This window comes from Orycteropus afer, unplaced genomic scaffold, assembly GCF_000298275.1.
Source record: "Orycteropus afer afer isolate SDZICR_OR568_19922 unplaced genomic scaffold, OryAfe1.0 scaffold00415, whole genome shotgun sequence".
In the NCBI taxonomy this organism is placed as follows: Eukaryota; Metazoa; Chordata; class Mammalia; order Tubulidentata; family Orycteropodidae; genus Orycteropus; species Orycteropus afer.
Window position 1 is genome coordinate 1004818 of NW_006922002.1, and position 27103 is coordinate 1031920.

At 37.7% G+C, this 27103-nt stretch overlaps 1 protein-coding gene across 1 annotated transcript in view; it reads left to right on the forward strand.

Annotated features, from left to right (window-relative positions):
• Positions 1 to 27103, forward strand: part of ARHGAP10 (Rho GTPase activating protein 10) — a 483946-nt gene that overhangs the window by 401910 nt on the left and 54933 nt on the right. Inside the window, exon 23 of the mRNA XM_007953807.1 lies at positions 694 to 844. Coding sequence (XP_007951998.1) covers positions 694 to 844 — 151 coding nt within the window. The remainder of the gene's footprint in view (positions 1 to 693; positions 845 to 27103) is intronic.

Consider the following 27103-nt stretch of genomic DNA (forward strand, 5'->3'; position numbering starts at 1 on the left):
TTTCTCAAAAGAAAAAATTGCTAAGCAAAGCAGCAGTACATTTCTAATTAATGTTACTAAACTGACATATGAATGACATTGTAGATAAATCAAGGTGCTAATACTCTAGGATTCATTAATAAAACAGGAAATTGTAAAGAACACTTGGAGGGTATTAAATGAATCGATAAACTCTACAAAAACATTTTGTGAAAAATGTGGATGGGAATCCAAAAGGTGATTTCATAAGAAGCAACTTTTACAAGTGTAAGAAATATTTTCTGTCATATGTTTCTGTTTATGTAGCTTGAAAAAAAATTGAGGCCAGCATTTTGGCATAAATATAACCCTATGTGAAATTTAATGGAATATTTGCTTTTAACATTTTATCTTGACTGCATCCTTTGGAGGTGGAAAGCTATGGTATTGTCTGTACCTGGTAATGATAATTGTACTTTTTCAGTTTTGCAATGAATTTATTTGAAATATAACGGGGTGATTTTACTTGATTTTTAATCAGAAATTTTGTTTTGAAGTTTACTGTTAGGAAAAATAAGTGAAAGGCCTATCACCTGTACCCAAAATTTGAAGGAATGGATTTTTGACTGTCCTGAATGAAACCCAAATCAAATGTTGTTTGATGATGATTTATTGTTGTAATACACAGGTTCTGTTCACAGTAAACAATTAATGTCCTTTATGCTTTCATGGCAGATTTTTAGGACTCTGCCTGATGCCACATTCCTTGAGCCAATCTCGCTGTCAACGTCACCCCCAAATGCTCCACCAAGGCAATTGAAGAGACCAGGACAGAGGAATAAGAGACCCGTAGCTGTGTATAATCTTTGTCTTGAGTTGGAAGATGGTAAGATGTTAATTATGTTTTTCAGCTTGACAGCATGTTGAGAATATGGCGTATCATATGTCCTCGAGGCAAGCCACAGTTTTCCATCCTTTGGTTTTAATTTCCTTTTCCCTTAAAATTATAATTTTTGAGATTAACAGGGAGAGCAAAGCATTGTCAGGGAGAAAATGCAAGTTTCAGTTTTGTGTTTGTCTCTTTTATGCATGGTTCTTTTTTTATTTTTAAAAGACAGCTTAAATTTCTTTTTTGGGAGACTTGTGTGACCTCCTGTGAGGTTACATAACCCTGAGACAAATGGAAGGGGAACTAAAATTAAAGCAGATCTTTTATGAGAGGAGCTGATAGTCTAATGTTAAATGCATCTAGATTAAAGGCACAGTTCACCATTGCACTGGAGTTTGTGGCTGCTGCACCACTCTTGCAGTGCTTTTCTGACCTTCTCATAAGGCAGACCACTTAAAAATATGGCAGAGACTACAAGTTGACCTGCCAGGGCCAGGCTGAGTTAACTGAGCTGTAGTGAGACTCTGGCAAATGGAAGATCTGCCATCCCATCCAACTACCACGACCCAGCTAATTATTGCCATGTGGCAACATGGTTTCTCTATTGTTCGGTTGCCCAGTTTTTAAGGAGAACTTAGAAATCTGAATTTTAAACACTGATCCATACAAAATAAGACTGTGTGCTACATAGAGGCCACTGACCGCTGATTTGCAACCATGTGGTTTTTGGTGTGGAGGATGCGATGATGCTGGTGCCAAACACTGCATGTTCAGAATGTGTGTCTGAAACTATGAATGCTTTGTTGTGGGGCTCACCCCTACTGAGGACATTTCTTTAATTTGAAATTAGTCTTCCTTTTTCTTGTTACCCCTTCTTTTCCTACTTAAAAAATAGATACTTATCATTCATATTGTTCTTTGAGCAACCAAGGTTATATTGGTTTAAAAGTGTGAAATGATCGTCAAAGGAAAAAGGGTGGAAAGAAATGCAGTGTCTTCACCATAAACACCTGTATAATCCAATGTCAGAGAGCCATATGTCTTAGTTAACTAGTGCTGCTGCAACAGGAAAACCACAAGTGAAAGCCTTTCACAAGCAGAAATCTCTTTCTTTCTCTGTTGGCTCTGGGGGAAGGTCTTTGTTTCCTTTCGACATTCGTGGGGCTGGCATTCCTTGGAGATGTCCATGTGTCTTGGTATCCGACTTTGCAAGTGTGTAGGAGATTCTCAGCACAGGGACCCTGGGTACAAAGGACCCATTCTACTCTTGGCTTTTTTCTCTTGGTGTGGTACTGAAGTCCCTCATCTCTACTTGATGCTGTCTCTTATTTGTTATAAGATAAAAGGTGATACAGGCCACACCCCAGGGAAACTGCTTCTTACAACTGATCGACTGATCAGATCAGATCACATCGTGGAGGATGATTACGTCATTACATAACTGCCAAACCACTGAGAATCATGGCTCAGCCACATTGACACATATTTTTGGGAAACGCAGTTCAATCCATGAGACTGTAGAAGGCAAGTAACAACTGTCTTCACCTAATTAACTTGGAAGACTCAGAATGCCTCCTCCAATAACACTAGGGGACTAAAGTCTTGTGTTAGTCTCTTAAATTGTTTAAGACCTAGATACTGTGATACAAGCATTAGTTATACAGTTGGATCCTTATTTTCCAGAGCAAGGGCATGGATCAACTTACAGTTTCAGAGTTCCATTTAAAATCAATCTATAATTTCAGAGCTTCATTTTAGACATTAGTTTCAACTTCTAATCCCAACCAACCTTTTTCCTTTTTCTCTCTCTCTTGCTCAGTAGTAAACTTGGGAAAACTGGCTGGCTTGAATGGCACCTTCTTGTATATCTCACTTGTCTGCTAGTGAAAGTGTCGATAACTAATTCAATAAACAAATGTTGGGAAGTAGGATGGGAAAAAGAAATCAGGAAGGCATAGAATAATACCTAAATCTGCTAATTGGTCCTTGAGGTAAACTAGACTGACTATATTTCATGAAGGAAATGACCAAAGGGACAGTCTTATCTTAGGATCACATTTACTTGTTTGGTATTTTTAGGAAATGAATAATAATAACATCCAAATTCTGTAGTATAATAATCTCTTGACCATTGGATTATTAAATGATTATTAATGGATAAGCTGCTGCTGTAGTGGTTTTCAGCATATCTTTTATGGGAATAGTCAAGATGGCATGCAACCATGAATTTCCTGATTTTATGTGGTATAGTAATTCTTTTTTTTTAATGTTTGAAAAACAATTTATTAAACCTTGTAATGACAGAAAGACAAATGGAATGTTGATATAATCACTTCTCTAAAGGAGTTTACTCTTTAACGCTAAAGGAAGAAAAACAAAAACAAACACAACCTTTTAAAACAATAATTATAACGTAAGGCAAAATGTAGCAAAGACTATAAATGAATTAGAAATTACTGTCTATATTTTTGTTAAAAAAGTAGTAAGACAAACGTTAGCCATTCATGAGATTGCTAATCTTTGAAAGAGCCACATTTAGTAGATGTAGATGTTTCCTATTTTACCACTAGTTTTTATACACAGACAAAGAAAATTGCTAATTTTTGTGTACCTATTTGATATAATAGGAGCTCTGGTAGCATAGTGTCTAAGGCACTTGACTTCTAACCAGAAGGCTGGCGGATCAAACCCACCAGCCACTCCTTGGAAGGAAGGTTGGGCAATCCTACTTCCGTAGTGATACTGCCTCGGAAACCCAAGGAGGGGTCGCTATGAGTCGGGGGCAACTCAACGGCATATAACAACAACAACAACAATTTGATATAATAATTCTTAAAAATTATTTGATTTTAAGGAAAAATATTGTCAAATAATCAACTCCTTTTGTCTTTTTTTTTATGTTTGCTATTGACATTTTACCCTACCTTTTATATTTTACAAAATACAAATTTACATTAAATGCTCTTGATTATACCTTTGGATTTTATTTGGACAGTTGTCAGAGTCAGGAAACTCCGTGAGTTAGATCATGGAGTGATTTTATTTCATCTTAGAGATTATAAGATAAACCAATACAAACTATTATTGATTCTTCCCCTTGCCATTTTCCCCACTAAGCTTTAGTGGAACTTAAGTTGTATAGAAAGAGTTATTTTTTATTTTTTTTCTTTGGCTGAGAGTTAAGCCACAGGAATGAGTTCATTTCCAGGCCCAAGGGATGACTCGGGGTCATAGTCTCAGGATATTTGCCAGTCACTATCAGACCAATAAGCCTAGTCTTTTTTTTTTTTTTTTATGATTTTCAGTTTTGTTCAACATTTTTCTCCCACTCTATCCAGGATCTTCAATTTTGATCTCTTCAATTTTGATCTCAGAGTGACTCACTCTGGTAGCTGGGCACCATTTAATTCTTCTGGTCTCAGGGTCATACAGGCTCAGGTTCTCATGGTCCATTAGTTCTTTGGGCTGTTTCCTTCGATCTTTGATTTTCTTCGTTCTTCTTAGCTTCAGGCAAGGAAAGATCAATAGTGGCATCTTAGATGGCTGCTTGCAAGCTTTTAAGACCCCAGTTGCTACTCACCAAAGTAAGGTGCAGAGCAATATTTTTATATACCATGTTGCACCAGTTGAGCTTGGTGTCCCCTGCAACTATAGTCTCCAGCCTGCAGGTCCATCAACTCACTTCTTCAGCATGCTTAGTTATAGCTAAGAAGTGCTCCTAACTTTGCCTTCTGTTGTCCTTAAACTGCATATGGACATTTTTATAGCACAAATATATAGGAATATCATCAGCTAGACCTTCCCATTTGCCTATCCATACCTGAACTTCTTGCCTGTCTATCTATGTATCATCCTGTGGTTTAGAGTATGAAAAGAATTATTTCAGAGAGCACAAAATTGTTGTGAGGTGCCATTAAGTTCTGACTCATAATGACCCTATGCACAATAGAATGAAACACTGCCCAGCCTGCACCATCCTCACAGTCATAGCAGTGTTTGAGCCTATTGTTGCAGCCACTTGTCAGTCCATCTCATTGAGGATCTTCCTCTTTTCTCTGACCCTCTACTTTCCCAAACATAGTGTCTTTCTTCAGTGACTCATCCCTCTTGATAACATGTCCAAAGCATGTAAGATGAAGTCCCACCATCCTTGCTTCCAAAGAACATTCCGACTCTATATCTTCCAAGACAGATTTGTTCATTCTTCTGATGGTAGTCTATGGTGTATTCAGTATTCTTCACCAGCACTATTATTCAAAGGCATCTTCATTCTTCTTTATTCATCATCTAGCTTGTATGCATATGAGTCTATTATAAATACTATGGCTTGGTTCAGGCAAACCTTAGTCCTCAAAGTGATATATTTGCTTTTTAATACTTTAACGAGGTCTTTCAAAGCACATTTGCCCTAATGCATTATGTCGTTTGATTTCCTGACTGCTGGTTCCGTGGGTGTTGATTGTGGATCCAAATAAAATGAAATCTTTGACAACTTTGGTCTTTTCTCCACTTGTCATGATATTGCTTATTGGTCCACTTGTGAGGATTTCTGTTTTCTTTATGTTGAGGTATAATCCATACTCAAGGTTGTAGTCTTTGATTTTCACCAGTGCTTCAGTAAGTGCTTCAAGGCTTACCTTTCAGCAAGCAAGGTTGTGTCATCTGTATATTGCAGGTTGTTTATGAATCTTTCTCTAATCCTGATACTGTATTGTTCTTCATTTAGTCCAGTATCTTAGATTATTTGCTCAGCATACAGATTGAAAGAATATGGTGGAAGGATACATGATTTTCAATTTTGTTCCACATTTTTCTCTCACTCTATGCAATGCACATTATTCCTGATTTCAAACCATGCAGTATCCTCTTCTTCTCTTTGAACAACTGCCTCTTGGTCTACATACAGGTTCTATGTGAGCACAATTAAGTGTTTTACAATTCTCATTCCTTACAATGCTATCCATAATTTATTATGATCCACACAGTCTAATGCCTTTGCATAGTCATTAAAACATAGGTAAACATCTTTCTGGTATTCTCTTCTTTCGACCAAGATCCAACTAATATCAGTAATGATATCACTTATTTCACATCCTTTTCTGAATTGAACTTGAATTTCCCTGTACTGCTGCAACTATTTTTGAATTATCGTCTGCAAAATTTACTTGAATGTGATATTGTATGATAACTTCCACATTCTGTTGGATCACCTTTCTGTGGAATGGGCATGAATATGGATCTCATCCAGTCTGATGCCCAGGTAGCTGGCTTCTAAACTTCTTGACATAGACAAGTGGGCGCTTCTGGCATTTCATCCATCTGTTGAAACATCTGAATTGGTATTCTGTTGATTCCTGTAGCCTTGTTTTTAGCCACCGCCTTCAGTGTAGCTTGGACTTCTTCCTCTAGTACCATTGGTTCTAGATCATATGCTACCTTGTGAAATGGTTGAACATTGACCAATTCTTTTTAGTACAGTAACTTTGTATGTTCCTTCCATCGTCTTTTGATGCTTCCTACGTCATTCAGCAGTCTCAGGTATGGCAAGGATTGTGACGCTGGTGCAAGACTGGGAAGTGTTTTGTTCTGTTGTACATAGGATCACTATGAGTTGAAGCTGACACTGTGGTACCTAACAACAACAACAACAATATTCAGTATTTTGCCCATAGAATCCTTCAGTATTGCAACTGTAGCCTTGAATTTTTAATTCAGTTCTTTCAGCTTCAGAGTTGCCCCATGTATTACTCTCTTTTTGTTTTCTAACTCCAGGTCTTTGCACATTTCATTGTAATACTTTATCCTCTTGAGCCACCCATTGGAGTATTCTGTTTAGCTCTTTTAGTTCATCATTTCTTCTGTTCATTTTAGCTACTCCTCATTCAAGAGTAAGTTTCAGAGTGTCTTCTGAAATCCATTTATGTCTTTTCTTCCTTTCCTTTCAGTGACCTTTTGCTTTCTTTATATGTGATACCCTTGATATTATCTCAGAACTTGTCTGGTCTTCAGTCATTAGTGTTCCCTGCATCACATTTATTCTTCAGGTGATCTCTAAATTCAGGTGGGATATAATCAAGGTCATACTTTGGCTCTTACAGACTTGTTTCAGATTTTTTTTAGCTTCAACTTGAATTTGCATATGAGCAATTGATGGTGTGTGCCATAGTTGACCCCTGGTTTAGTTCTAACTGATGGTATTGATGTAGTCGATTTGATTCCTGTATATTACATCTGGTGAGGTTCATGTGTATAGTCGCCATTTATGTTTTTACAATGAATAATATATTGGTCTTGTAAAATTCTCTCATACTATTTCGTATATCATCACTATCACCAAGGCCTTATTTTCTAGCTACAAATCCTTCTTCTTTGTTTTCAACTTTCCTGTTCCAGTCACCAGTAATTAACAATGCATGTTTATTGCATGTTTGAATAATTTCAGACTGAAAAAGTTGGTAAAAATCATCAATTTCTTCCCTTTGGCTTTAGTGGGTGGTCCATAAATTTGAGTAGTAGGTATATTAACTGGTCTGCCTTGTAGGTGTGTGGATATTTTCCTGTCACTTATAACATTGTATTTCAGCATCAATCTGTTCTTTTTGACAATGGATGCAACATCATTTTTCTCAATTTGTCATTCTCAGTTGTGGTGTAGTGAGTTACATGGTATGGCTTTTCTAGCCATAGGCTTTGTATGAATTACTGAATTACTGGGTAGGACCATGCAAATATCTGTCAACTTGGCTGGGCAGCTGGTAGTAATTATTTCCTATAGTAAGACTGGCAGTTAATTCCATGGTAGAATTTGCAGTGAACAAGTGAGTAGCTGCTTTTAAACTCTTGATTGCAAAAGTCATCCACCTGGGGTATTTCTGTTGGAACAGGATGACGTAATCTTCTGGGAAAGTTTGCTCTCTCTCAGGAACTCTGGTATTGGGATTGGTTAGTTTTGCCACTCTGCTAGGTTTAAAATGAGCCCTCCGAGAGGCAGAGGAGGAATCTCACAGCTGGCTGAGAGAGACACCCGGCTGAGAGATGGGGTGGAACCAAGAGCCATGGGGCAGAGCAGTAGACTCACTGGCCCACAGAGGCAGAGGTCAGGCCAAGAAGCCAAGGAGCAGAGAGGCATATCTAAGGGCACAGCAGAGGGGAGACTGCCCTGATTGAAGAACTGTATCCTGCGTGCATTCCTGAACTTGAATTGTACCCTGTTGCTTCCCTAATAAACCCCATAATCTGTGAGTTCTGTGTGGCCACTGCAGCAAATTATTGAACCCAGCAGAGAGGTAGTGAGTGCTGTGGGAGGGACAGTTGGTGTCGTGGTTGGTAAGAGGGCTGAAGGGTGGCAGCATGTCTGGCCTCATAAGAATAGGCCTCGGGCTGCTGATTGTGTTTTTGTCTTCCTCTTGTGTAGTTAGAGGAGATCAGAAGATGCCACCTCCTTGCCTCTTTAGCACCAGTGTGATATGATTATCAGATTCAAATGTCCAATACCAGTCCATTTCAACTCATTAATGCCTAGGATATCAACCTTTATGCGTTCCATTTCATTTTTGAGACTCCCAATTTTCCTAGGTTCATACATCGTACATTCTACCTTACAATTATTAATGGAATTTTGTAGCTGTTTATTCTCATTTTGAGTCATGCCAGATCAGCAGATGGAGGTCCTAAAGGTTCTACCTCATTCATACCATTAAGTTCGACTGTACTTTGAGGAGGCAGCTCTTAACCAGGTATATTTTAAATGCCTTCCAACCTGAGGATCTCATCTTCTGGCACTGTATCAGACAGTGTTCTGCTGCTATTCATAAAGTTTTCATCCTCCTTCCTAGTCCATCTCAGTCTGGAAGTTCCACTGAAATGTATCCATCATTGTTGACCCTGCTGGTATTTGAAATATCAGTACCATAGTTTCCAGCATCACACCAACATGCCACCACCATAGCATGGCAAAATGACAGACAAATGATGGGGGAACAGTGTAGGAACTGTATTTTGTCATGTTGTTGTTGTTGTTATATGCTGTCGAGTCAGACCTGACTCATAGTGACCCATCCTTGGGTTTCCGAGGCAGTATCACTGCGGAAGTAGATTGCCCCATCTTCCTTCTGAGGAGTGGCTGGTGGGTTTGAACCTCCAGCCTTCTGGTTAGCAGTCAAGTGCCTTAAGCACTACGCTACCAGAGCTCTCGTATTTTGTCATAGACTTTTGTATTTTATATATTCTTAAAAATTGGAGAGAAAATGAAGAGAAGAAAGGTAGTAAATACCCTATTGAAAGGAAGCCTACTATGAAAGGATACTAAAAATCTATTCTTGTTACTGTTCATCACTTTATGTAATGAAAACTTTACCCCCTCAAATAAAAAAAAAAGAAATCTTGTCACTAAGACTTAAATCGGAGCTCTGATAGCGTAGTGCCTAAGGCATTTGACTGCTAACCAGAAAGCTGGCGGTTCAAACCCACCAGCCACTCCTCAGAAGGAAGTTTGGGCAATCTACTTCCATAGTGATACTACCTCAGAAACCCAAAAAGGGATTGCTATGAGTTGGGTCCAACTCAGTGGCACATAACAACAACAACAACAATAAGACTTGAATGTTTTTACAGTTGCCTGAACCATCTTATGTAATTGCCAGCTCTACTTGATTTCAAAATGATTAATCTTTTTTTATATTTTTTCTTACTGATAGTAATAATTTTCCATGTTTATCTAATCTTGGTCTGCATTATAGAAAATTTTTGTTGATTACTTTTTCTAGTTATATGAGTGTGAAAGAAAAGTTTAATGCAAATGTTTCCTCATCCCTTGAATTTTCTCATTGTAGTGTAAGTGAAATTTGATTTAGTAAAACCCAGGACACATCGTTTTTGCTTAAAAGTTAGATAGATTATCTGCCAAGATTCAAGGAACTGATTTAACAAGATTCAAGGATGACTGGAGATTTTATTCAGCCCTATGATTTAGCCACAGATTTGGTATTTGAGTGAAGTGGTTTGTGGTATGTTATTTCTTCTTCTGCATTAAATAGAGTATGAAATTATGTGATGTATCTATACAACCAACCCTGGAAAATACCTAGAATTGGTTTCAATTGAACATGAAGCAGATCAAAAAATCGTTAGCGAAGAGTCAGCAAGCCTTTTAGCATAAGCCAATAGTACAAGGATAATAAACCATGAGAATCTACTCAGTGGCCTGCGAGGAGAGAATCTTGCTGGCATTTGACAGGAGAGAACTCCTCTGCCCTTAGACATGAATTTTATTGTTTTATTCTGTGCTACCCATTCCCCCAAATTGAAGGATGACCATTTTTACTAAAGAGGTTCATTATCTTTACCTTAATGAAGATTTTACTTAATATTGGTGTATTAATCCATACCATGTACAAAAAGCTCATTTCTTATTTTTTGTACTATATGATTAGATGACATTAAACATTATTTGCAAATAAATTTAAAATTCTAGATACTTGCTTAGAAATCTTTATTGATGATTAATATGAACTGAAATGCATAGAATTTTTAGCTAGATCTCTTTTAGTAAAGCAGCTATTAAATCTTTATTAAAATTATTTTTATTTTGAAGAGCCATGTTGTTTATTTCAATATAGCATTTAATAGTGTCAAGAACTTCAAAGCTAAGTAGATTTGTCCAAGTCCTTTGTGAAGTAGCATTTATGGATCTCCACAAAATATGAGGTAAGTTGCTGAGTGGTAAAAAGAAGAGTAAAAACAACAGGTGTGCTTTCATTCCATTCTTTTTCATTTTTTTTCTTTTGTTTTATTTTTGCAGTGTTCTCCACCCCCCCATTCCCATGACCAACAAAGAGAGTTTCCTTCTGTATGTAAATCTTTCCTTGACTTTTCACAATTTGTCCTGTGATTGACTTACTTCACTCAGCATAATGTCCTCCAAGTTCATCCATGTTATGCAGTGTTTTGCAGATTCCACATTATTCTTCAGTGTTGTGTAGTATTCCATTGTGTATATGTACCATAGTTTATTTATCCATTCTTCTGTTGATGGGTACCTAGGTTGTTTCCATCTTTTTGTTATTGTAAATAGTGCTGCAATGAACATGGGTGTGCATATATCTGTTCTTGTCCTGGTTCTCACTTCTTTAGGATCTATACCTAGTAATGGGATTGTTGGATCAAATGGTATTTCTAATTCCAACTTTTTTTGTGTGTGTGTGATTTGGGTGAAGATTTACAGAGCAAATTCACTTTGCATACAGCAGTTCACATATACTTTGTCTCATGTCATTGACCACAGTTTACCACAATGCAACAGCTCCCCACCCACTTCCTCCCATAGTTACCTCTTCGCAGTGTCCATCCCTCCATACACACCTGCCCCCTGAGCTGTCTCCCTGTGCATAAGCAGCCCTACTTTCTCCCATGATTGTTCTTTCTTGTTTTTTGATGTGTGCGTTTATGCTATCAGTTGGCATTTGATGACTGCTTTTGCTGTGTCCCAAAGATTTGGTATGTTGTGTTTTCATTCTTGTTTGATTCAAGGAATTTTTTCATTTCATTTTTTATTTCTTCTGTTACCCAGTCATTTTCAAGGAGGTTATTATTCAGTTTTCATGTGTTTGGTCTTTATCCATTGATCTTCCTATTGTTGATTTCTAATTTTATAGCATTGTGATTTGAGAAGATGCTTTGCATTATTTCAGTGTTTTAAACTTATTAAGGCTTGCTTTGTGGCCTAATATATGGTCTATCATGGAGAATGTTCCATGTTCACTGGAGAAGAATGTGTATTGTGCTGTTGTTGGGTGAAGTGCTCTGTAGATTTCTATAAGGTCAAGTTGGTGGATTATATTGTTTAGCTCTTCTGCATCTTTGTTGAGTTTCTTTCCAGTTGTTCTGTCTTTGATTGAAAGTGGTGTATTAAAGTCTCCTACTATGACTGTGGAGTCATCAGTTTTTCTTTTCCATTCTGTTAAAGTCTGATTTATATATTTTGGGGCTCTTTCATTGGGTGCATAGATATTTATTATGGCTATGTCCTCTTGTTCAGTCAATCCTTTAATCATTATATGGTGTCCTTCCCTGTCTCTTACTGTGGTTTTTGTCTTCAAGTCAATTTGATCAGAAATTAATATCGCCACTTCTGCTCTTTTATGGTTGTCATTTGCTTGATATATCTTTTCGAATCCTTTGATTTTTAGTCTATTTGTGTCTTTCTTTCTAAGTTGTGTCTCTTCTAGACAACATATTGATGGGTTATGTTTTCTTATCCGTTCTGCAACTCTCTGTGTCTTGACTGGTGCATTTAGTCCACTGACGTTCAGTATAATTATTGAGAAGTGTGAATTGGTTGCTGTCATTTTGGTACCTTTTTTTTGTGGTGTTACTGATTTGTTTGTTCCATATAATTTTCTGTGCTGAGCTTGTTTTGTTTATGAAACATGCTATCACTTCCTTCATTGCTATTGCTTTAGTATTTGCTAAATATTTGTGCTTGTCCTCTTTTTTATTTTCATTTGAAGGTTTGTCATTTTTCTTTTCAGTTACCCTGTGATTTATAATTTTCTTCCCAAGGTTAGAACAGTCCGTTCTATCTTGCAATTAATTGTCTTGACTTCCTCACCATTTAGAAGTTTGGGTACTACACAATTTTTTCCCTCTTTTTAGTTTGTAGTTGTCCTCATTTGCCAATTGATGTCTCTGGTTCCCTGTTTACAATTTTGTAGGCTTATATACTTTGCATACTACCATAACTGTGTTAGTTTCTGGGTTATGTCATCATGTGTTTCTGGGTTAGTTGTTGTTTGCTGTTGTTGGTTCTGTGTCCAAGGGACTCCCTTTAGCATCTCTTGTAAGGTTTGTCTGATTTTAGCAAATTCATTTAATTTCTGCTTATCTGGAAATGTCCTAATTTTACCCTCATGTTTAAGGGACAGTTTTGCTGGGTATATAATTCTTGGTTGGAAATTTTTTTCTTTCAAGGTTTTATATATACCATCCCAATACCATCTTACCTGCATGGTTTCTTCTGAGTAATCAGAACTTAGTCTTATTGGTTGCCCTTTGTAGGTAACTTTTCATTTTTCCCATGCTGCTTTCATGATTCTTTCTTTGTCTTTGGTTTTGGTGAGTTTGATGATGGTATGTCTTGGTGATTTTCTTTTGGGGTCTGTCCTACTTTGGGTTCGTTGGGCTTCTTGATTGGATATAGTCTTGTCATTCATCATACCGGGGAAATTCTCCTCCAAGTCTTTAACAGTTTTCTCTGTGGTTTTATTTGTCTCTTCTTGTTCTGGAATTCTAATAACACATAGGTCATTCCTTTTGATGGTATCCCACATGAACCTTAGGCTTTCTTCATTTTGTTTTTGATCTTTTTTTGTGATTGATCTCTTTCTACAGAAGTATTGAGGTATTTGTCTTCAGTCTCACTAATTCTGTCTTCCATTGATTCAGCTCCACTCCTTTGCCCACTCAATATGTTATCTGTTGCTGAACGTTTAGTATTAATCTTGTGGATTTCTATCTGTAGATTTTGTATCATTTCCAGTTTTCATTTATTTTGTCATTTTGTTCTTGTATTGTCTTCCATAATTGTTCTAGGTTTTTCTCTGTGTTTTCCTCAATTTTGCCAGTATTTTCCTTGATCTGTCTCTCAGTCCATTGAAGGTATCTAAATATAATTCTTTTGAATTCCTTATCAGGGAGTTCTAATGCTGCTTCTTCCTCAGGGATATGTTCTGGGTCTGTATCCTGGTCCTTTGTTTTTACTGATTTGTCTCGCTTCTTTGTGTAGACTGTGATGGTCTATTTTCTCTGAGACATTGTGACATTTTTTGTGTTTATATTTAATTGGTGATGGTGTGTTGGAGTGATTTGCCCAAGATTTTTGTTTTCTTTGGATGTATCTGACTAAGTAGCATACTGTGTTCCTGATTCACAAGTTGGCAGAAATTATGCACTCACCACCTGTCTCCTTTCCTGATGTCAGCCTCCTGTATGTCTGGGCTGTCTTTGGTAAGTGGAGTCTTTTCTTAGATCCTTAGAATCCAACTGAGAATGCTGTCACTTTAAATATCCAAAATGGCCACCACTTGTAAACATTCAAAATGGCTCCACCGAGCTGCCACTTGTAAACATTCAAAATGGTTGCACCCTCTGGACAGCTGTAAGTCCACAGCTCAGTTTGTCTCTGTTTTGCTGTTTCCCTTTTTTGGTCATCAGCCACCAGTGCAGTCATCCATGCAGCCCTTGGTGAGTAGGGCTGATTTTTAGGTTAATTCTCAGGTCCTAACACCATTTGGAAATATTCAGGCTGACCATGCCATCAGCATAATTGACCATTCGCAGCTCCATTTGTCTTCTTTCTCACTGTTTTCATGAAGCATCTTTTACTAGTCGGTGTTTAATCTACTTTTGTATCCATCCTTTCATAGCTAAAGGTTCTAGGATTATCTTCTGTATCTGTGTCAATTCACTTTTCTTTTGTTGAAGAGTGACTGTGTACCTTGTCTGCCTATTCCAACATCTTACTGGAAGTCCTACTTCCATTCTTAAGTTGCCCTTCTATGTTTTTATTTCCTTAAAACCAAAAACCAAACTCATTGCTGTTGATTTGATTCTGACTCATAATGACCACTCCTTGGGTTTCCAACATGCTATCTGTATGGAAGCAGATTGCCCAGTCTTAGTTCTGAGGAGTGGCTGGTGGGTTTGAACTGCCTGCCTTCTGGTTAGCAATTAGATTCCTTAGGCACTATGCCACCAGAGCTTTCCTTAATTTTCCTTAGAACTAGTAGTAAAGTTAGGAGCCCTGGTGACTCAAGGGGTTAACCACTTGTCTGTTAATTGAAAGGTTGGCAGTTTGAATCTACCAGCCACTCCATGGGAAAAAGATATGGCAGTTGGCTTCCATGGAGATTTACAGCCTTGGGAACCCAATGGGGGCAATTCTACTCTGTCTATATGGTCAGTCTGAGTCAGAATTGACTCAACGAAAATGGAATAGTGCTAAAGTAACTCTAAAAAATGTTAAGTGTATATTATATGTTTGTTTTTTTCTTGCTTTCTCCAAATTTATATCCATGCTATCATCGACTCAATGGCAGTAAGTTTGGATTTGGCTACCTCTTATGTAAAGAAGGACTGTCATGTTTGTTTTAATACCCAAATACCATGCAAATTTCGTGACACTACCTAATACGAAAGTGTCCTTTGTTATTTTTCATTCAAAGCCAAAGAAACTAAAAAAAGGTTTGGGGAGCAAGTGAATTTAAACAGAACTAAAAATTGACAGGATAATTTTTTATTTGTATCATCTTGAGTAGCTAGGTATTCTGTACCTGTCTTCTTTTGCACATAATATAGCAGTTTATTTATTTAGAAAGTTGAAAACTTTTTGATTTATAGTGAGCTGAACACAAAATCATTTTGCAAGCCAATTGGCAGGATTTAGTATTATTTTTAGTATAGCTCTTACTTGTGTGTTGTGTTGGCTCTTTCACATTTGAATCCTGGATGTGCTAACTACAGAACATCTGTTATTGTATTCCTACAATGTGGTAGATAACACGGAGGGGGATATAGAGTCTTAGAAGCAAAAAATGTAAATAGTCATTAGTGTTGAGGAGGAGATGGATAAACAGGGTTTCCTGAAGGCATGTTCATTTTCTTTCTGTTCTAAGTAAGGGCATGACCTGATCTGCTTCCACCTCAAATATCAGAGTTGTTGTTGTTGTTGTTGTTATGTGCCGTCGAGTCGGCCCCGACTCATAGCGACCCCTCCTTGGGTTTCCGAGGCAGTTATCACTCCGGAAGTAGGATTGCCCGACCTTCCTTCCGAGGAGTGGCTGGTGGGTTTGAACCGCCAGCCTTCTGGTTAGCAGTCAAGTGCCTTAGGCACTATGCTACCAGAGCTCCAAATATCAGAGTAGGACAAATAAATCATACATGGATATTCTGTTTGTCTAAATAATACCGAATCAGAAATTTGGTGGTGCAGTGCCCAAGGCATTTGACTGCTATCAAGAAGATTGGTGATTCAAACCTACCAGCCACTCCTCTGAAGGAAGACGGGGCAATCTACTTCCATAAAGATGTACTGCCTCGGAAACCCAATGGGATTTGCTATGAGTTGGAATTGACTTGATGGCAGTGGGTTTGATTTTTGGTTTTGGCCTAACAAATAAATGAGACATGTCAGTGAGACTAATGATGATTATATTAATTAGCCACCTCAGGTAAGTTAAAAGAATATGGTTGTATTTTGAGGCATGAGCAAGAGAGTAGAAAAGTAGAAAGCAGGCCTCTGTAAGGTCTTTTTAAATGTAGATCTTGTTTTTTTTTAATCACAAAATATGCAATGCCAGTAGCAGTTCAGAGTTTTTCTGCCTCTATCCTTTTTTTAGTGATTTTTATGACACCAGATACTAAAATCAGAAGTATACCTCATATCTATTAAAGAGCTTTTATATGCTCCTCAGCATGCTACCCACAGCTTCTACTTTCAAGAAGTTTATATTGTACTTTCAGTCTATATGCCACTCTAGAGTAAAATACAAGACACTATGGCAATCAGTACCCAGGGGTGTGGATGGGCAGTGAGAGCTCTAAGGAAGAGAACTTTAGGGCTAAAGTAGATAGGAAAGGTTTCATGGGGAAACTTTGAACTGTGCCATTTTGGCAATGGGATGGAAAAACGTTTCAAGTGAAGGGACTAGCATGGATGAAGGCATGGCAGCTGCAGTGAGCAAGGGCAGGCCTGGAGGTGAGGACACAGCCAGCCCAGTTTCCAAGGGGGAAACTGAGACATCAGTTAGTGATAAAAGATTTAGGTTGCCTCCTAAAAGATGGAGGCCAACCTGGACAAAACTGCTTAAGGAAGCCAGGGTTGTGGAGTTTGGATTCTGACTGTGTACTCACTCATGGGCAAATTGCTTACTCCCTCTAAATTTACTTTAAAAAATAGGAATAATAATAGTATCTACCACCTAGGATAGTTGAGAAGGTTAAGGTGGCTAATAGGCTTAGCACAGTGTCTGGCACATAATAAGCACTCAAATGCTAGGTGCTACTGTTTAATAATTATTCTTAAAGTTAGGGAAAAGCACCTTGTGTTTGAAATGATAAGTGAAATCACTGAATATTTTTCAGGAAGGTGATAGAGTTGTAACAGGTTGAAAATAATAAGGAAATTTAATCTGACTTAATCTGTCATTAGGAATCAGTAAATTTGTGGTAAAAGGCTAATTTAGTAATTTAGGTTTAGGGTGATGTGGGCTTGAAACCAGCACCGGGAATGGAAAAGAAAAGGAGTACCTAGGAGAGATGTTAAAGCAAATTGTTGAGACTTCAAGTGACTCAGTGGAGGGGGATGAAGGTAGATTCTGGAAACAGATGTCACTGAGCACATTTTAGGTTCATAGGTAAAGATACAAAGATACATAGCTGTCTTTGTGTATCTCAGTTTTTGCTGTGTAGATTTTTCCTTGCAGTTTTTAAATATTTAGATGACCTTTCCATCAAAGGGAAGGTTAACAGCTCATCTTGTTAATGTCTTTAATACATGTATTAAACTGCTTTGGAAAAGATTTAGTAAAAATAGTATAAATATATTGGTCTAAATAGTATATATGGAAAGTCAGTGGAAAGAGAGAAATACTAAATAATGAGTAAAATGTTATGCTTTCTTATGGAAGAATTTTCTCACAGCCCCATAGGTCCCTGGGTGGTACAAATGGTTTGCGTTTGACTACTAACTAAAAAGCTCACAATTCTAACCCACCCAGTGGCACCATGGAAGAAAGGCCTGGCAATCTGCTTTCGTAAAGATTCAAACTCAAAAAGTCAACTCACTGCCGTTAACTCTGTCCCACCTCATAGCGACCCCTCCTTGGGTTTCCAAGGCAGTATCACTACGGAAGTAGATTGCCCAGCCTTCCTTCCAAGGAGTAGCTGGTAGGTTTGAACCGCCAGCCTTCTGATTAGCAGTCAAATGCCTTAGGCACTACCAATAAAATCTTTTAGAGCTCAGTTTTATTTTGTAACACATGGGGTCACCATGAGTTGAAATCTATTCAATAGTAATAGGTTTGTATGAACAATGTATACATGTTTTTTGTCCTCATAGACATACATCCACATTCATTGATGGGCTTATTTTAAAGAACAGGAGTCAATCACTATGTTAGGCCAAGCAAACCCAAGCCCCAAGATGTCAGTTGGCAGTTTCCTCCAGGTGTCAGGCCCTGATGAGACAGCCTGATAAGACAACCGAAGTGACAGAACCTGTCCAGGCTGGAAAGTCCCATGCAATGACAATCTTCCTCCTGTGAAGCCCCCTCATGCTAATTAAGTGCAGACCCATGCTAACAGCTAATTGGACCCTGCCATTTCCTTAGAGGACCCTGTCATTTCCTTGGTGTCCCCAGTTAGGTCCTCTCTGTGTCTATAAAAATCTGTCCCCCCTGCCCGGGGGTGCAACTTCTCTGGCTTTGATGCTAGGGCATGAGAACCTCGCCCGGGAGTGCTAATAAACTCCTTCTCTGAAACAACTCTGTGTCCTGGTGTCTCGGCAACTCTGCATTACACACTATACCATTAATACCAGTTGCTATTGTATTAGTTTCGACTCATGGTGAGCACATGGGTGTTGGAGTAGAAGTGTGCTCCACAGGGTTTTTTAGTAGCTACTTTTTCAGAATTAGATTGCCAGGTGTTTCTTCCAAGGTCCCTCTGGGTGGACTCAAACCTCTAACCTTTTAGTTAGCAGCTAAGCACATTAACTGTATGCACCACTCAGGAACTTCAAACTACTATACCAAGAGATACTTACTTCAGTACAAGTTAAGGACCAATAGTTAACATTCATGCTATGTGCTCTCTTATTTCATTTCCCAACAGAACATCTTTAGAAATCCTCTTTATGAAAACACACTTTTGTAAATGAAATACCTACCCTGCTTTCCCAAAAATGCTAGCAGGACATTCATGGACGAGGAAAACCACTGTAAAATCATTGTTGGTATGAGTTTTCAGTGACATTCTACAGCTGTTGACATTTTCTCATAGACCTAGCTGATCAGCTTGTCTCAGAATTATATAACTGTAATTAACCAGGCGCAAGCAGAACTTTGTTTTAAGCTTGGCAATCTTTCTTCTCTTGATTCTTATCATTTTTTTGCCTGACGTTTTATGGGTGGGCTTTGGATAATAACTTCCTGCGTGCCAAGGCTTCTTGCTATCTCCTCAGAGCAACATTATGATTCCTTGACATGGAATTACTGTTTTGTGACGTTAAATCTAAGACTTGGCTTGAATCAGTGACAGTACATGTAGATAGATTATTTCTTAACTCACTTTTACAATGATGAGATCAATGGGTTGGAAAAGGAAGCCAGAAATTTCAGGGCTGTAATTGAGTTGTGGCGTTGCCATAAATCATATAAGCTTCCTCCCCTGCATTGGCGTCTCCTATGAAGCTCAGCCCCCTAATGCTAGTGACAAAGCAAAAGGCAACTTCTTATGTGACTTCCTATATAATCTTAAAAATGCTTCTGTGTGGGATGAAAATTTTCCCCTTTCTTGGGGTAGAGGGGGAGCTTATTTAACTGCTTTTTTTAAAAAAAAAAAAAATACATCGCTGCTTCAGTGGGGAAAAGAAGTTCATGGCAGGTAACTAGAATTTATAGAAGAGAGAAAAATTCTTTAAAGCTTGTCTCCTGGTGGTGTGGGTTTTTCCTTCACTTCTAATAGCTTTTATTTTAATTTCTAGTTCTGAATTCAAGCAGCTGTCACTCTCTTTATAGCCTTCTTTGAAACTCTTATAGCGTAGGAGGTAGCCGGGCTGTCTAAGAAACATCTTTTCAAACCAACCAAAGTATTGTTTATCCTGAATGAAATAGAATTTTTAAGGCTGTCAAGAATGACTGATTTGAAGTGTTTTCTTTGGTAGCCTGGGAGATGAGCAGAAATCTTGAAGGGAAAGGTGTTATCTCAGTGTGGCCAATTCTAAGTGGCCTCTATTAGAAAAGAGGCTCTTATGAACCATGATAAAAAGTACCATGAAATAAAGGTGTGATCTACAATTAATGTAACAAAACAAACCCTTGGCCAATTCATTTTTACTTACTGAATCCTTACCAGCTGTTGGGGAAAAGAAGAAACAATGCAAGACTGAACCAACCACAGAGAATTCTCCTACTTGGATTTCTCACGAGCTGTCTGCAGTTAACTTTTATTAGCTCTGTACAGCAAGCTGTATAGCTTACTCCCTTGAATGCTCATTCTGCTTCCGATGGCATTCCCATAGGCCTTCTAAGCAGTATTTAGAAGGAGTCCAGTATCCCCTTTGGATTAATAAGTGTTCATGCCTACTAAAATGAATCATTGGACTGTTAACCAGAAGGTTGGTGGTTCAAACCCACTCGTCACTCCATGGAAGGAGGACTGGGCAATCTACTTCTGTAAGATTTATAGCCTCAGAAACCCAAAGGGGGTCACTATGAGTCAGAATCAACTCAATGGCAGTTGAGTTTGGTGGGTTTTTTTTTTTTTTTTTGGCTTTTGAATATTTTCTAAAATCAACAGCATGTTTTTTTCAGCTTGAATACGTGGTTATAGTCATGATTTTACTTTCTGTTTTAGCCAGAAGAGAAATAGTGGTAATTTAAGTTTCTGCTTTTTGTCTTAAGAATATTCATTCTTTAAAATTTGTGTAGTTAATACAAGCACATGGCACAAAATTCTGAGAGTATAATTGTGAACACTTTTATGTATCATATTACATAAAAAGTACTGTTCCTACTAACATTTATTACGCTTATGCTATCATCACAATAATCACATAGGTAGTATTGTTACCCCTATTTTATGGTTGAAGAAATTGTGGCTTGGAGAGGTTCAAAATCTTAATCCAAGTCTCACAGCTAATTAGTGATGAAGCCAGAGTTGAACCTAAGCAGTCTGACTACAGAATGTGGTTCCTTACCATTCTATTGAAATGCCAAACAAAAGTGTGCAGCGAATATGTTTTCTTCTCTAGAGTCAACACTACCAGTGTCTTTGTGAGTCCTTTCACAGATAATCTATGCATTAAAACAATGTTTGTTGTTGTTATGTGCTGTCGAGTTGGACCCGACTCATAGTGACCTCTCCTTGGGTCTCCGAGGCAGTATCACTATGGAAATAGATTGCCCAACCTTCCTTCTGAGGAGTGGCTGGTGGGTAGAGTTAGTCTTTTTTTATTTTAAGAATCATTTTGAGTATTTTCATTTTAAAAATTGAAGATTAGTTTTCTTTTAACACAATCCAAGTTGTGGTTTTGATACAGGAGATGAAGGAGGAAGAAGAGCCAGAGATGACTATGGTTTTAGAAGTGGGGCAAAATACAGTTTAGCAGAAATGAGCTATTTTGGAGGGGAAAGTGGGAGGGAAAGCACCTCACTTTGTACTACAAATCTATTTTTTCATGACTGAACACTACTTAACCTAAATAAGCATCTTATCTAGGGGTAGTTATAGTGAAGCTGTTGGGTACCTGATGCTTTAACAGCTGTTAGTCATTCGGAGATGGAGTGCATTCAGGAATTTGTTATAGCCTGAAAATACTGGAGTTTGCTGTTACTTTTTTCACTTTACTTCTGTTTTCTTTAACAACTGTGTTAATAGATAATCTATTTCTGTGTCTTAAAAGCCAAAAAGTATAAAAAAAGATACAAAATGGAATGCCCATTGATTTACTTCCTGAACCCTACTACATCTGCAGACTGGATCTTAACCACTGATCTTAACCACTTAATGGTTCAGAGTTTGAACCATATAAAATTGCCATTTTTATATGTAAATAATATTCTATTATCATCAGTGTCAAATATTTTTTTTGCTATTTTGTAGGTCAAAAATAGTAAAGTACCAGCAGTTTCAGATGGCTAAGCATATCTTTTTTTTTTTTTTTTGTATCCTTACAGTACTCTTTGAGTATATATAAGCAAATGCAACTATGGATTCTTATTTATCCCCTTATACAACCAAAAGTTAGTTAATATTTTTCATTTATTTAATTGTATATCATGTGTTGTTTTCCATATTAGTACAAATAGAACTTTTTCCTCCCTTAAAAAAAACCAAACAACAACAACAAAAAAAAACAGGTGTATAGTATTCCGTATATGCTGTTGTGTGAATGTACTAAGAGGACCTTGTGTTTTACAGCCTAGCCAAACACAGTGAGATAGATGCAGGTACCTTACTTAACCACACATAGGCTTCTAGACTTCCAGTGATTAAAATAAAATTGCTTTCTTAAGAATTATAAACACAGTGTGTTATTGAATGAAAAAAAAAAAGTTATAAAACAATTTAAAAAATAATCTCACTCGTAGAGGAAGAACTATGTAAATAAGTATATAAGAAAAAATAACTCAGGAAGGATGTTAACAAGTTACGAGAATGATCGTCTTTAGTGGGTAGAATTCTGGTGGTTTTCTTCTTTTTTTTTTTTTTTTATTTGGGTGAAGATTTAAAGAGCAAATTCACTTTCCATACAGCAGTTCACATATACTTTGTCTCATGTCATTGAACACAGTTTACCACAATGCAATAGCTCCCCTCCCACTTCCTCCCCATAATTACCTCTTCCCAGTGTCCATCCCTCCATACTCTCCTGCCCCCTGAGCTGTCTCCCTGTGCATAAGCAGCCCTTCCTTCTCCCATGATTGTTCTCTCCAGGGCGTGTGTCTACTAGAGGTAAATGTTTAACTCACATGCCTGTACTTTGTTTGGCTGGAAACCACAAGTGTGGGTTCAATTCCAGACCTGAAGGGCAGCTAGGGGCCATAGTCTCAGTGGTTCCACCAGGCTCTATTGGACCAGCAAACCTGGTCCCCACCTTTTTTTTTTTTGCCTGCAAATGATTTTGAGTTTTGTTCCACATTGTTCTCCCTCTCTATCTTGGGTCTCCTACATAGATCCCCTTCCAAGTGGATGACAGTGGTAGCCGGGCACCATCTAGTTCTTCTGGTCTCATAGTCATATAGGCTGCAGATTGGATGGTGTACCAGTCACTAGGACTGCTTGTTTCCATGAATTTTGGTTTTCTTCATTCTTCTTTGCTCTGGATGAGGAGAGACCCATAGTTGCATCTAGATGGCAGCTTGCTAGCTTTTAAGATCCCAGTTGCTACTCACCAAAGTAGGAGGTGGAACAATGTTTTGTATAGTATGTTATGCCAACTGAGCTTGATGTCCTCTGTGACTATGGTCCCAAGTCTGCAGGTTCAACTACTTGGTCCCTCTGGGTAGCTGGCTGTGACCAAGTCGTGACCACAACCTTACGCCTTGTCAGCTCTGCTATACACCTGGAAATTCTGATCATTCACATAAACTTATAGGACCATTGTCTGCCAACCCTATATATGTTCTTGGATACCCTCCCCAATTCATAGACATATCTCATCGTTTAGCCTGTCTACCCATCTATCAACCCATATACCCATGTTTTCCTTCACTGACAATGCAATACTGTATGTGCAAAAGGGTTCGTATTTGTTGTCTGTACCCCCCATGTACTTCTCTATGTCTTTCTCATCCTCAGTGTTGCCATATTGGTCACTCACATTTGGTACATTGCCCTTCTCTTCACCCAAATCAATACTTATCTCTATCTATCTAACAGCCTTCCCTCCCCTCCCCTCCCACCCCTGGTAACAACAAAGAAAATGTCCTTCTATAGATAAACCTTTCCTTAACTTTTACAATAACAGACTAATACAATATTTGTCCTTTTGTGGTTGACGTATTTCACTCAGCATAATGTCCTCCAAGTTCATCCATGTTATGTGGTGTTTTGCAGATTCTACATTATTCTTTAGCGTTGCATAGTCATGGTGTCCCTGGTTTCTTTGTTCCATATTATTTTCTGTGCTGAGCTCATTATGTTTATGAATCGTGTTATCATTTCCTTTGTTGCTGTTGTTTTAGTATATGCTGCTTGTCCTCTTTTTTATTGTGATGTGAAGGTTTATCATTGTTCTTTGAGGTTACCCTATGATTTATAATTTTATCCCCGAGTTTAGAACAGTCCATTCTATCTTGCAACTCTCTTAACTTCTTCACCATTTAGAAGTTCTGTAACTACACAGTCTTTTCCCTCTTTTTGTTTGTAGTTGTCCTTGCTTGCCAATTGATGTCACTGGTTCCCTGTTTACAATCTTGTAAGCTCATTTTACTTTGGATATGTCCATAGCTGTAGTTTCTGGGTTGTGTCATCTTGTGTATTAATGGTCGGTTGTTATTTGCTATTTTTGGTTCTCTGTGAGTACTCCCTTTAGTATCTCTTGTAAGATTGGTCTGGTTTTAACAAATCCCTTAGTTTCTGCTTATCTGGAAATCTCCTAATTTCACCATCATATTTGAGGGACAATTTTGCCAGGTATGTAATTCTTGGTTGAAAATTTTTCTCTTTCAGAGTTTTATATATACCATCCCATTGCCTTCTTGCTTGCATGGTTTCTGCTGAGAAATCAGAGCTTATTCTTACTGGCTTATTCTTACTAAGTAACTTTTTGTTTTTCCCGTGCTGCTTTCAGGATTCTGCCTTTGTCTTTGGTTTTTATGAGTTTGATGTTGACTAACCTTAATTTAAATCTCTGCCTTACTCTCACCGTCTTTAGTGAGCTCAGCAAATTTCCCTACCAAGCCTTACAACTTTGAGACAGTAACTTCACGGGATTTTTGTGAGGAGCAAATAAGTTAATGGATATAAGGCATTTATTATGTACTAAATGCTCAAGAATTCTAACTTAGAAACTACAAAGCACTTCTGCAAAGAAACCAAAAGTTACCCACTTAAATGGAAAAATAAACGATAATCATGGATAGCAAAACTTAACATTGTGAAAATGTCAATATTACACAAAGTGATTTATAGATACAATACAAGTCCGATCCAAATTCCAACAGCACTCTTTAACAAAATAGAAAAAATAATCTCTAACTTCATAAGGAAAGGAAAGAGACCCTGAATAGCTAAAGCATTATTGAAGAAGAGCAAAGTAGGAGGCCTCACATTTCCCAATCTCAGCCTAGTGCTTGTACAATGGAAGACACATAGACGAATGGAACAGATTTGAGAATTCAGAAGTAAATTCATCCAGCTGTGGTGAACCAATTGACAAAGAGATGAAGTCCATTCCACGGGAAAGAGATAGTCTGTAACAAATAGGACTGGCAAAACTGGATATACATTTGCAGAAAAAATTCAACAGGATCCCTACCCTACCTCATACCATATACAAAAACTAACTCAAAATGCCTTGAAGACCTACATGTTAAACCTAAAAGTATGAAGCTCCTGGAGGGTAACATAGAGGCAAAGCTTGGGATCCTAATTTATGGCATAAATACTCTATCAAACATAACTAAAAATACACAGACAACAGAAGACAGATGAGATAACTGAGGCCTAAATATTAAATGCTTATGCTCAGCAAAAGACTGTATGTACCAAAAGAGTAAAAAGAAAACCTATAGACTAGAAAAAATCTTTTGAAGAAATAATCTGACAAAGTTCTAATCTCTAATATATATGGAAAACATCAACACTTCAGCAACAAAAAGGCAGATAATTCAATCGAAAATTGGGCAAAGGACATGAACAGTTATTTCAGCAAAGAATATATTCAGGTTGCTAATGAACATATGAAGAAACACTTGTGATCATTAGCCAGTAGAGAGATACAAATCAAAACTACAAGGAGATACCATCTCACTCCTGCAAAAATGTCATGGATCAAAAAACAGAAAACAACAAATGCTAGCAAGGTTATGGGGGGATTGGAACACTTTTACATTTCTGATGGAAATATGAAACAGTACATCCACTATGGAAAACAGCATGACACTTCCTCAAAAATCTAGAAACAGAAATTCTATATGATCCAGCAATCCTACTCCTAGGTATATATCCTAGAGAAATAAGAGCAGTGACACAAGTAGACATATGCATACCCATGTTCATTGCAGCATTATTCACAATAGCCAAAAACGGAAACAAACTAAGAGTGCATCAGTAGATGAATGGATACACAAAACGTGCATACATACAATGGAATACCATGCAATAAAGAATAATGATCAGTCTGCAAAACATAACATGGATGAATCTGAAGGACATTATGCTGAGTGAAAAAGTTAATCACAAAAGGAAGTATATTGTATTATACCACATTTAAAAAAAAAAAATCAAGATTAGGTTTACACACAAATAGCAACATTGTTTGATGGTTACCAGGGATGGGAGGGGGGAAAGAGAGAGAATCACTAGATAGTAAACACATGTTAATTCTGATGAACAGAAAGACATTTTGGAATATGAGGGAATTCAGCACAGCATGATCAAGATTAATGAAGATACTGAGAGGTACGTAAGAATAAAGGACAACTACAGCAAATGTTATACCATATGCAATGCTGCAGCAACAGTAATAGATAGCAACCAGAAATTTGTGAGTGGTTACATAGGCAGATATGTGTGCTCTATAGATGTGGGAGGGCATATAGGAGTTCATGTGCATGTACATGTAAGTATAGTTGTCATTTGAATATACATGTTTTTATGTGCTACATATATTCATATATATAATACAGTATACAGGGGACACAGTTATGGAAACTTCTTAGACTTATCCAAACACCTCGTGGAACTGAATTATTGGGTGTAAAGTCTTAAGGACCATAGTCTTGGAGGATATCTAGGTCAAATGGCATAACATAATTCACAAGATAATATTTTATACCCTAATTTGATTAGTAACATTCTAGTCTTAAAAGCTTGTGAGCAGTCATCTAAGATACAACTATTGGTCTCTTCCTATCTCGAACAAAAGAAAGTGAAGGAAACCAGACTCAAGGACGAAATTCGTTCACCAGATTAATGGCCCACACGAACCATATCCTCCTCTAGCCTGAAACCAGGAAAACTAAATGGCGCTTGGCTACTACTACTGACTGCTCTGACCAAGGACACAACGGGAGGTCCTGATTAGAATGGGGGAAAAATGTAGAACAGAACTCAAATTCATTAAAAAAAAAAAAAAAGAAAAAGAAAAAGAAAGATGAGATTTACTGGTCTGATAGAGACTAGAGGAACGTAATACTGTCACCCTAGGACAACACCCTTTAACTTGGAACTGAAGCCGCCTCAAAGGTCACCTTTCAGCCAAATAATAGATTGGCTTATGAAATAAACAACACTCATGAGGAATGTGCTCCTTAG